At 29.5% G+C, this 13,553-nt stretch overlaps 2 protein-coding genes across 2 annotated transcripts; one reads left to right on the forward strand and one right to left on the reverse strand.

Moving 5' to 3' along the window:
* Positions 1-189: 189 nt before the first annotated feature.
* Positions 190-1,446, forward strand: TRIADDRAFT_56556 (uncharacterized protein; the record flags this gene model as incomplete). The annotated part of the gene is made up of 1 exon (XM_002112450.1): positions 190-1,446. The coding sequence occupies one exon, from the start codon at positions 190-192 to the stop codon at positions 1,444-1,446; it is 1,257 nt and encodes a 418-aa protein (XP_002112486.1).
* Positions 1,447-9,807: 8,361 nt separating this feature from the next.
* Positions 9,808-10,770, reverse strand: TRIADDRAFT_56557 (uncharacterized protein; the record flags this gene model as incomplete). Its single annotated transcript, XM_002112893.1, has 1 exon — positions 9,808-10,770. The coding sequence occupies one exon, from the start codon at positions 10,768-10,770 to the stop codon at positions 9,808-9,810; it is 963 nt and encodes a 320-aa protein (XP_002112929.1).
* Positions 10,771-13,553: the final 2,783 nt, after the last annotated feature.

The following is a 13,553-nucleotide window of genomic DNA, read 5'->3' on the forward strand; positions in this document are numbered from 1 at the left end:
GTCACCCTAACTCTGTCGGAAAAAATCTCTGAATGTTACCTAATGATGATTCAGAAATAAATTTAATTTTATTTCTGTAGAACTTTCTCTCAGTTTACTGGCAGTAATTACTCTGTAATAGTAAGTCAAAAGGGACGTGTTCAATGTCAGATTTAAATGCTTGCCGTTAGATAGCTGTAAATCTTAATCATGAATGATTCTATAATTAATAAAACTTTCGATCTTGGTATCGCCCTTTACTATTACACCAGTCTGGCATTAATTCCGGTATTTGCCTTCGCATTTATAATTAACATCTTCTTACTTTACGTTTTATTACAAGGTAGCGCTTTTCAATGTATTCCCTATAAGTTAATCCGTATTTCAGTTATATCTGATGCTTTATCTAGTTTAACTGCTGCTATTGGTTATTCTCTCATTACACAAAATTTTCCCTATCAATCGGGTAAATTACTCTGCCAATTCATCATGTATTTAGTCTTTACATTTAATGGTATCTCCATGAATAATTTATTTTTAATCGCTATTGATCGCTACTACGCCATTGTCAAGCCATTCTCGGGATATCATCAACGCCATCGTCGGCGAGCATTTTTTATTGGACAAATTATATCATGGAGTTTATCTATTGCCTTTAATATTATCCTTGCTCCTTATATTGGGGTAACTCACGCTGATACGACTCTTTGCGATATACCTGATATTAAAGATCATCTATTTATTCCCATAACTATTATCTTATTCTGCATCCTGCAATATGTTATACCATGCACAACTATAACAGTTATTTATTGGCGAATTGTCCACCATCAGAAGCATTACGTTAGGCCTGGAGAAAATTCATTTTCACAGCGAGATCATGAAGCTAAAAAGAAAAAATTTAATAAGATACTTATGACCATTACATTATGTTATATTTTAACGACTTGGCCTTATTATGCTGGTGTCTTTGGAATGGCAATAACTCGTCAATCGGTTATCACAATTCGTAACAAGGATCCAATAATATTTATCTTCTTATTTTGTTCGCTTGGAACCAGCATTTGTATTACAGTAATTAATCCGTTTATTTACCTTCAATTCGATGCCAATATAAGAGCTAAATTCGTAGAAATTTTACTCAGAAGAAAGAAGGAGAGAAAAGCATTATCAGTATCGAGCAAGACAAAACCAATAGAGTTATCACAAGCTACACGGAAAAAACATAAAATTGCACTTACTAAGCAGCGTGAAATTAAATTACCGCGTAGAAAAGTAACAATAGCTAAACTAGATCGCAATAAACTAATGGTACCACCTAGGTCATCTCATATTGGCCGGTCTCTAGAACCAAATAATTTCAAATTGATTCCTCATTCATCGACAATAAAACAGGCTGCTATCCAAAAGCCTAATGAAGTGCTGACAATACCTGGATTGATACCCGATGTTGAAATAATATACTAAGCGCATGGATTATTTGATTTATCTGTTAAAATAATTTTACAAAAGACAGTGTACGGATCAAACTGTTTGATTAAAATTACCATTTGGTATATTACGTAATTACAATTTAAGAAATTATAATCTTGAAAGTTTATCATTGGTATGATCCGTGATGGGTTGCAATGGCTGTTTCTTAGCTAAACTGTCTATCTATATCATAATGGGGTACACCTCTTTGCGCTTGCAAAGAGGTCCTACTGAAATAACTGTTTGTTTTTCATGCTACAAAACTATGATTTTTATAAGCTATATTTTATATCATCTAGAACAGTAAAGTAATAAAGCTGATGAATATTTGAGAAATGAATATTTAGAATTCATTTTAAGTAAGCAAACATCTTGGAACACAGCCTCACATTATCGAAGAAGTGTCATATTTTATTTTTGTCAACTCTTAACTGAAGTGTAGTACTTATTTCGTAAATTAATTATTGTCAGCATATTCTTCAGATAGGATATATTCCATGTTAGTTTCAAATATTGGCATTATCGCATTAACAATTGAGACTAATTTTGAAAATTAAACAATTAAATTACCCAAAACTTCAATACATATAGTATTACAAAACTGTTAATTGATTATTTATAAAGTTATGTAGAAAAATATTGGCGTTATCAACCATAGTAAAGGGAGCCAGCTAGTAGAAGGGAAATGAAGGAATCAATTAACATATACAATAAAGCAGTTAAGTGGCATACTTGTACAAGCAAATAATTTAACACAGTAAACCGGTTAATAAAATAATATAATCAAGAGTATGGCCTATTTTGATATGATAGCAATGTCATTTACACAAGTGAGGATAAAATTTTAGGGGTAACATAATTTAAAACATAAAAGTATCGAGAGAGGTAAAGCGAAATAAACGATCGTTCTTTCTCTCAATCGCAACAATTGGTGATTGAAATTTAGGATTAATAACAAATATTTGTACTACTACAGTACTATTTGTAATTGCTATTTTTGCCAAGAAAAGACTTCAATAAGATGGTGATATTTTCAATTTATAACACGGTAACCGACCCAGTACGCCTAATTTTTATTTCTGCTTAGCCTTAAAATCTGCAGTCTTAATACGTACTAGCGCATATATTATGTTATCCTTTAGTAGCTAAGGTAATGTAACTACTATCATCAAGTCTTAAGGGTGAAATCTGAATTCATACTATCGCCCTAGAACAATTCTAATACTGGTTAATTAAGGTAATTATTAACTGGAGTTAGCTAAATTTAAGGGGATCGGTATTCGAAATGTTTTGAATAAGCTCTAATCTTTCGATTGTATAACTCATCCAAGCCTGTTTGTTTTACGCTCTTACTGGTTCTTTTTCATTTGAATTCTGCTACTCTTGACATAGATTATTGGATATGTAGTGATACCATTCTACTGCTATCATAGTTGTTGAAAACTATTGTGATATTTTAAGTACTTTCAGTATCGCCCATTTAGTACTTAATTTACTGAAATTCATAAGCATAGTGCTCAGTAGCACTTACCAGTTATTTTTTACAACCAAATCAGATCGGTTGAACAATCAAAGTAGTAGTAAGGTAAGACATTAGTATTTACAAGTAGATAGTGTTACATTTGTGATTATAAGAGTATTGATGAATAGAATCTATTAAAAATTATTTAATTTATAGTATCTCTCACTAAGAACGAGTTGGGTGAAACTCCTCTAGTAAAAGTATTCTTTACCAAGAAGTACTTAGGTAAAGAATCTGAGGAATATCATAATACGAATATAGTACTCAGGTACTACTCGTCGCTATAAATAATGGCAAGGTTGTGCCTTAACCACCAGTTATAGCTTCAAAGTCGGACCCTATTTGAAATCATATTTTTAAATATATAAATCCTGAAGCCAACCTCAAATTACTTAATGTGTTATAAACTGCAATTTTAATAGACTACATAAAAGTTTTCCATATGATGTAAAATAAAAATAGCAATGATTTATAAATTAGGTAATGCTACTAACATCCATGGCGATTAATACTAATGATAGTCATATTATGATGGAGTTTTCGACTGACCATTAATGAAGGTTCCCAATTACAAGCTATTATGGTGCAAGTTAAGACATAGTAAAAGTGCAACTTAATATTACTGCGGACTCACTCTACTTGTCTATGATCAGCTAAAATAAAAGATAGTATATGAAGCATAGTAAGTGAGCAAGCTACTAGTTTTCACGAGATTTCCTAAATTTAAATGGTGTTTGTCCGTCATTTTGTTCTACTAAATGGCTACGGTAGAATGTTTGTTCTAATTTTACCGATATGAAACTCTATAGGAAATTTACAATTATTAATCAGTCCTATTACAGTATATAATTGATAAAAATTTTATAGGAGATAGATAAATTCATATTTACTAATGTGCTTGAAGCATATGTCTAACGAATTAATAAACTTATTGCCTATAGATTATATCATTTAATATATTTTGGCATCGATTTTGCAATATTATTGCCTTATACCATAATCACCTTTTTGTTAAACGGGGCAAAGCTGAAGATTTACGTATAAACCTATTCATAGTTATATGTTCTGATTTAATCTGTATTCTATTTTGAAGCTGATATTATTTTCAGTAAAATTTCTACTGTGTGGATTATTTTCTACCAAGGAAAAAGTAAGAAGAAATTACCACAATTTAATAATAATTTCGATTTCTGATTTTATCTAGTAATAAGTAGAGGAAACAGATGTAGGTAGTTCCCTGCAAGCTAAGAAGCAAATTAAAACTTTATGTACCGTATATAGATTAGCATTATATTTATCACTAACCGCAGGAAGTATATGCGATATTCCTTATCTTCTAAATTAATAGTGCTTATGTAAATCCCGTCACTATTACATAGCTATAGGAATATTACTAACTGTCAAGGATTAAGTGAAAGAAACTACAGTATGTATTAACTCAATTAAATTTGATAAAATCAATGCAACCCTATAGGCAAGATTTATATTTATTAGCATATTGAAGTGTACGAATATTACTAAGTTTTACAGTCTAATTCTCTAAATTGATTTTTGTATTGTAAGAGTAACAGTAATAACTTCAAAAATCAAACTGCCGCAATAAAAAAATACAGAAATTTAGTAGTTTATGAGAATGTGTACACGAAACAGCAATAAGAATTTTCGAATCAATGGCGCCTAAAAGAAGAGAAAGCAGTCGAAACCATGAAACTGTAAGTAAAGGACGTCTATCCATTTTATAGATGAAAATGATCAATCATTCGTAGTAAAACTGTTTTTACATTTATTAAAATTATGTAATCTATGAAGCTGTTACATAATTGATAATTTCCGGCCATGGATTACTTATTACTGCGAAATGAAGTAACATTGTAGTGTAGATCAGCATTTGCTATTTCTTTATTAGTTTGATTATTTTTTTAGAAGTTATGTTATATTGTGTTTACCTTCCGCTTGCTAAGGTAATTTAAACCTGGCATAATGAAACCAATGAAAATAAGTCTAAAATAATATTCCGTTGCCATCCATTCATTACAATATATATTTAGTTGGTTTACCATTTGCCATAGAGTTACTTTTTATAGCCGAATTCTTATCTTATTTTATTAGTAAGATAATTTGGTACATATCAATAGTGTGCGTATCTGTGATGTTGTACACCGTTATATAGATAATTATTTTTATTTATAAACTATTTTAGCATAGATAATTAATTATTTTTTATTTCACTGCACTATGAATTAGTTGTCTTTCAAAAATTTTTTGAAGTTTGGTCTAGAGAAGATGTGCTGTTACCGTAGCCTCCTGACGATAGGAGGCTGTGTCACACTGTACTAGGCAAATGTCGATGAGGACGAACTTGATGATCTGCTCTTAGACGTTTAATTTCTCTTTGCAAATGCAGATTAATAGTACAATAATAAGCAAAGGTTTAATAGACAGATAAAAACTTGATTAAGAATCATTATCAATACATTCATGTATATGGTCTATCTTTAGCATTACGGTCCATCATTCTAGAACCAAATTGCAACGAATCGTAATAATAATTGTTATATTATTATCGTAACCGCCCTTTTAATGAGCCCACCTTGGGAGCGAAGTGATATGGGTTTATTATTCGACAGGTCTTCAGGTTTTCCTACATACGAGAATATATCATCTTTTAAATTGTCTACATTATTATTTATTTAATAAATTTGTCTAGAGTTAGCTGCTTTGTAGGTTGATGTGGAGAAGATTTACATAAATCGGTATTAAATTTATCGGACTTTGCATCAACTTAAAATCTTTGCACTTAAGACTAATACGTAATTATTGTCACGAAATATATAGGCGTATATCGTGATTCTGATTCAGTGCCTTCGTAGTAGGTAATCACCTGGGGAAAATAAGCGTGTAAAGTGGAGACTTTAGGCTTATAGAGCAGGATTTTTTGATTAAAACATATCTACCGCTTAACTATATAAAGACATTACATAACAAATTTTTTATTATTTACAGTATCATGTGCAGTAAACTACAGAGTAGTGTACACACATAATTATGTTTTATATTGTGATCTGTTCCATGGGTCTTATTGCTCTAAGATTAGATCTGGTCGTTTCGAATTAGAGCTCTTGTCTATTACGGGTAAACATCCAATATCATGGTAAAGTATCAAGCTGAAAGTAGATACGTTGTTACATCTCGAAATTTAAAACTTGAAAGACACTGTAGAGAGACTCTATACAAATACAGGTAGAAACAATTTATTTAGTGACTTTACTCTTTATTACTGCACTCTTTATATTACTGCCAACATGAATAAATTTATTAAAAGACGAAGGAGAAAGATAAAGTAACGCATTCATATTCTAAAGTTTAGTTTAGGCTTTGAGCAATATTTCTGTTGTAAAATGTCAATTAACTTAATGTTACAATTTCTATCGGAATTTTATTTATAGGATTGAAATAAAACGATAAGCTTTTATCCTTTTAAGCACTAATTCATGTAGCCATTCATGTATAACTATAATTTAAGTATAGGAAAACGTATAAGCATATTTCATAAGTCGTGCTTGCAATATACTATATCAGGATACTAATATTGTAAATGCGTACTCGTACTGTGTTTACGGACATAAAGTATCACAATTATTACAGATAGTGGTAAAATAATATAATCTAATTTCTCAAGATCAATTAACTTTATATAGTGTAAAGAATAATTCCGTAAAAGATATGTCACATGGTACAATTATGTTAAATTTTTAAATAAATAATAATTACAAATATTAGGCTGATATAAATTAACAATTTTATGAATAAGTTGGACGAATTACATTTAAGTTGATTATATTAAAGTAAATGTTGATAATTAATCAATCAGTATCAGGTTACACAACGAAATGTATATAATATTGAACAACTCTTTCAGTCTTAATTTTAAAAGATTTACCAGACTCTACAACCACGATGAGTAAGGCTTTGATGTTTAATATGTCTAATATTAGTATAATATATAGAAATCTTAATATCTTTTACAATTATGTCAGTCTAGCCAGTGGCATCTTATTGTATACGTATTATGGGATTTCTTGCTAATTTATTTATATTATATATTTTAATTCATGATGAAAGTTTTCAATCTATTCCATATAAGTTAATTCGAGCTTCTATTATCTCCGATATTTTATCAAGTTTAACCTTTAGTGTTCCAGGTTTTTAGTATCTCAATAATTTACTTATGCTGAAGGTACAACTAGTTGTAGAATTGTTTTATTTCTTACATTTACCTCCAATGGTGTGTATGCTAAATCTGTGCTCAATTGCTATCGACTGTTACTTTTCTATCATCAACCCTCAAAACCGAGGCTATCTATCGTTTACATCACCGACGTATTTTCTATATTAATCAAATTTTAACTTGGATAAATTCTAGTTGGAGAAAGAGAAGGAGAAGAAAGATAAAAAAGATTGTTTATTAAAATGTTGATTACTATTGCTTTATGTTATATTCTGATTGCTTGGCCGTTTTATTATATTGATAATCTTGCTAATATCGTAAATTTTCTTTCTTTAATGATCTTGTATTTGCATCAGTTCTGCGTATTAACTAGTTATGGTATCTCTATTTCCGTGAATATCCGTAGAAGACTTAGATTGGATAACATTAATTATCAGCTCATAATAAGGTTAAGACTAAAAATTGTACCCAAAAGCTTAGAATGCCGGTGGCTAGGGCACCTATTTATTTCAAAGTTTCTTATATAATCTTATGCATATACTTCGTTCGACTACTATCTTCAGTTTTATATGACAGACTAAAGTTATTGTTGGCCGTTTTTAATTTTCAGATTTGATAGTTAAGGCATGATTCATATGGTTAAGATACATTTATTTCAGTATATTACTTACATGAAGAGCATTTATTATATATCTGATAACCCAATCTTTCTTTTTTATAAAATTATACATAATTTAATAGATACCGTAGCATAAATTATAATTGTCTAGAATTAAAAAGTAAACTATCTTAGGAACTGTGATAGATTTCTACTTCAAGTTCATTCTTAATGTATTATTTGTATTATTTTTGAGATCTAGGATCTAACTACGGTTAGCTAATCACAGGCAATGATTATATTAAAGCACTCTTAATTAGTGAGAAATAGTGGTTAGAATGTTTCATTTGGTTGATCATATTGGCTTCTAATGCGAATCTGTTGATTACGGTTGCCTTATAAGAATATTATTTATTGCCAAATTCAAAGACTGCGAACTATATGATACAAACTAATGAATAGCGTAATGAAAAGGAAATATGATAGCTGTAGATCATAATTTATAACGTTTAGAAATAGATAGTAGTAGCAACCTAGTCAATTCACATCATCATAATTGTTCATATGATATATCATAAAAGGCTATAAAAACTTTGAGCTTGTCGTAACAGTAAAATAATATAGCTTACACCTAATTGTAATATAGCCTCATTATTATTGAAGAGATAATGGCTGTACGGTATACTAGCTGCCGAGTTATAATTATTTTTTATTGAAATTGACTTCTATTTATGGCTAAAAGTGAAATGTTGTATATTTTAACATATTACATCTTTCCGTTTAATGTAAATGATATAATTTATACATAGTCGTCTACTTTTAATCATTTATAAATGACTCTTATTTACAGCTGAATCTGGTATGCGGTAAACTTCTAGAATTAAGTTTTTGTTTATATTAAAGACACTATTCTGATATAAATTAGTAATTACGACTAATGTTAGGGAGTTTATTTTCTCATATAATCAATTAAAATTAATATATTAAGTGAAAGAGTCCTATAGTTAAATTGTCATGTTTATCTACTGAAGAGATGGATATTTTAAATCTGAAGCGGACCTAATACAAGAATTAATATTTGCCAACCTCTCTTAAATAGATACATTCGATATCAGAGCAAGAGAACTTCTTCAGGAATAGAAGATACCTGGCATTAGACTTTCAGCTATTAAATATTTCTTAAAGGCAGAGATAAAATTTTTGCTTAATACTATTTAAAATTAAAAACTATTTGTGCTATACCTCAAAATTTTCATTAAAAATTGTCGTTTAATTTCATTTTATGTAACATTCAATGATATTATTTACAGAAACGACAGAAAGAGATGTAGAGAAATACATTTCGAATATGACTATTTCTCTACTTTAGTATTTCATTACTGCTACTGCTACTAATGTTCTAGAATGTACGGTCATAATATATCGTCAGGTTTCTTTGATACTTGTATCTTTAAAAATTAATAAATGATACGATAGGAATATTTTCATATAATGACGACTCTTTTATCATCCAAGCTGAAATTCTAAGAAAGCGTTTAATTTTTTTCCATCAACCCCAAACTGTTTGACATATTAAAATGATTAATTATCGACTATCTGAACATCATAGTAACATGTCCGCTACGTTATAATTCTAGTGAAATTGGGTAATCTTTATGTGATTAAATGAACTTTGCTGTAGAAATGAATTTTACTTGCATAGCTAGATTATGCTTTTATTCTTCATCTGGGATGTAGCCTGGTAGTAAACTTTCAATAGCTATCGTAGTGCGACTAATTTGCGTTATTTTAGATGTTGTCGGTCGCTGACTTGATTTACTAGTGCTTGGCAACAATTTGGGTATTGCGATTCCCTCTTCTTAGCCAGGCTTTACATGAATGATACAATTGGATGTGTGGGATATTTGTTGACTTTTTCTTTTTTTTTGCTGGGATTGAGTTTGCTGCTGACGATGAAGTAGTCTTATCTGTAAGGGCTGAAGGTTTTATTTTACTTGGTATTGATAATTAATTGCCTTGTTTATTCTTTCTTAGTAATACATCGAAAAACTTAGTTCTTATATTTGAGTCGAATTTAAGATATATGAATGGATTAATAAGAGTAATACCAATACTCGTCCCTAATGAGTAAAATAGGAATAGAAATTCAGCCAGATTTCTTTTACGTATAGCGAGAACTGATTGACGAGTTACTGCCATACCAGTAATACCAGCGAAAAATGGCCAAGTTGTTAAAACATACCAAAGTGTAATAGTAATTAGTATTTTAATAAATTTTTTTTTCTTCAATTCTCGCTCTTGCGGTTGTCTTGAATTTTGTCCTGGTCGTACATAATGCTTTTGATGATAGATTATTCGCCAATAAATATTAGCTATCAATGAGCATGGTAGAATATATTGCATAATGCAAAACATGATAATAATGATAGGAATTGCAATGTAACGATCGATTTCAGGTACATCACAAAGTGTTGGATCTTCTGGGGTTCCGCCAATATAAGGTACAAGAAATAAATTGTAGAATATAGATAATAACCATGATGCGATTTGTTCGATAAAGAAGATTCGACGACGGTATCGTCGATGGAAACGAGATAGCGGTTTAACAATTGCAAAATAACGATCCATAGCGATTAAACATAAATTATTCATGGAGATTCCATTAAAAGTAAATGCGAGATTAAAAATGATTTGGCATAATAATTTACCTGATTGATAAGAGAAATCTTGCGCTACAAGAGAATAACCAATAACAGCTGTTAGACTGGACATCGTATCCGATATAACTGAAATGCGAATTAATTTATAGGTGATACTTTGAAAGACCTTTTCTTGAAGTAGAACATAGAGTAAGAAGACATTTAATATAAATGCGAAAGCAAAAAGAGGAACAAGAGCTATACTTGTATAATAGTATATGACTGAGCCCATATCGATGGTACGATTATTCTCATAAGTAGAATTATTCATATTAGATTTGATGTATATAATTTCGGTTTATGTCAATCTTGAGTTAATTTCAGATATTTGAATGCATACATCGAATTATAGTAAGTGTATTTGGGTACAAACCGTCCAAATCTTTCAAATCTTCAATTTTGATCTTAATTACGTGATGCAGACTTTTTATTGGATTAGTTAGCTGTTTTAACCTTATTATTTTCCGCAGTGTTATTACCAGAATTTCGAAGTAATGGCCCCGTATTAAAAGTAGACTCATACTTGAATAATATATGTTTTATTTTAATTAATGTTACTGGATAATAAAAGAAGAGTTATGGTTTAGCCTTTACTTGTAGTATTAATATCTATAATGGCTTTAAGTATTACATAGAATTGAAGACAATAACGGACAATATCATAATATTATTTTTTGTATCCTTGTTGAAATGTTTTAAAGTCACTCAAATTTCAGCATGATTATAGAACAGATGTATGTAGTGAAAGCAGCTATTTCGGTAATCTATTGTTTAGAGTAATACTTTTATTTTATTTAGTCGAAGTGTAAACATTATCTGACATTCTGTATTCGCTTTATCGATCCATGGGAGTATAATGTATAAAATATAATTACCGAATAAATTTCTAGAATTGAATGATTTTAATGGAACTCATTATTAGAATAGTATATAACTTGATCAAGCTCTTAGAATACATCTACTTGATTACTCAATCGAATTTATAGTCTACAGGTCAATGTTGTCGAAATTTAACATCAAAAGTGTTTAAAATTTTGGCTTAGATATAGTTGTAACAAATAGTTCTTTCACTAAAAATTTGCCATAGTCTCCAATTTTAAGAACTATTAAGTTCGTAATAATACATTACAAAGTAGTATCATTTTCAGCTATTAACTGACATAAACAAAAATTCATAATATTTTGTAAGAAATATAATAGATTCATTCACAAACAAAAAGGATAGCCTAGACTCCCTGAAGGTGACAATAGGACTAATCACTGGGTAATGCAATAGTATTTCAAATTGTCGTATTTTATGTACGGTTTTTAGATCTAAGATTTTCAACAAACACTATAATGATGACCTTAGTATTCGCTAATAGGGGAAAAAATTATTAGAAAAGCTAGCAAAAGAGATCAATATGGTACGCTACTTTGACTATCAACCTATAGCTTATTGATTGTTATTTCAGACATTAATTATGCTAGGTTTATAAAAAAGAAAATTATTTGTATCCACAAAACATAGCGAGCTTTTTGCATTACATTTTTCTTATGCCAGTATAGTGTGCTGTTTTAATTATTATTACTTTATTATATATTAAATAATATAGTTGTCGCAATATCACATCTATAGTAATTAACACCTTTAACCAGTTGAAAATCTCCCTTAAGTATACAAATTTGCATACGGTAGCATTTATTAGCGGAATTTAATTATTTTTGATGATATTACTTATATAATTAGATTCAAACCCATTTCCTGGCAGATAATATTTAATTCGTTCAACACACAATGCCTAATACTATTTGTTTCTTAGTATAGACTATGTACACTTATTAATGGTATCAACTAAGAAAACCTTCCTAGTTTTACTTCATTCTTGTTATGTGACGATGTGTTACGGTGTTATCTCATAGTAGAGAAGTTAGTGATATTTAGTGGCATAGCCTTATTCAGATTACGAGATAGTTCATACTTAGATGATTTGCAATATAATATGCTATTGTGACTAATTCACAATAGATTGTATTCTATATTCTGACTTTATGATTCTGTGAATAGAAGTATTGTAAACTGACTATCCCTTGTGTTGATTTATTAGATGTCTACATTTTTATATACTGCTGTATTAATTAGGCATTTTGAAATAAATTTATTACCTGATTTATAGACACTATTGATACACATTATAACTTCTAGCAACTGAAGAAATGAAAATGAGATTACTATTTGTATAATCAAGCCCTTTCTTAAGTTTAGTGCTTAACGAAAGACTGAAGGCGTTATACTGGCTGAGAATCTACAAAATTAGGGATAATTATTCCCAAGTATTTGTTAGACAGATTTTAGTGCCGTGATGCATAGTCTGGGAAGAATATTACAAGATCTGGCCTTTTTATAATCTTATCACAGAACTGGTTTGTGGCAGATAGTATAACTTGTTCTTAAGAAATTATTTTGCAATTTATAGTGTATAGAATAATCCTGGAAAAGATGTGTTACATGGAACATTTATGGTAAATTTTAAATAAGTAATTACCGTAAAATATCAGCTTGATATGAATTGGGAGCTTTATGAATAGGTTGAATGAATAATTTAATCTTAATACACCTAATGGAAATTGATATAATAGTACAGTAATAAATACAAGAATGAATTAACTCTAAAATTTCCAATCAGGTGTTTTCATTAAATTCATTATTAAATGCTATACTGTACAGACAATCGTGTAAATATTTTACAGTTATTTATTTATTGATAAACGTATGCATTGCCTGATATCATGTACGAGAATGATCTACGTTGGTCAATCGTTATTGAGTATTAATTTATCTGTATAATAAAATAAATTCATAGCTGATTATTTTCAAAGTAAATATGAATAGTTAATAGGTGATTCATACAGAAATGTATACACTATTGAGTAACTCTTTACTTACAAGATTTATTTGACACCAAATAGCTGTGGCTGTAATAATGTCTAACGTATCTGATAGTAGTATAACATATGGTAGTCTTAATATCTTTTGCTACTATGCCAGTCTAGCCAGTGGCATCTTATTGTATA

The sequence above is a fragment of the Trichoplax adhaerens genome, genomic scaffold (assembly GCF_000150275.1).
Source record: "Trichoplax adhaerens TRIADscaffold_5 genomic scaffold, whole genome shotgun sequence".
Lineage (NCBI taxonomy): Eukaryota > Metazoa > Placozoa > Uniplacotomia > Trichoplacea > Trichoplacidae > Trichoplax > Trichoplax adhaerens.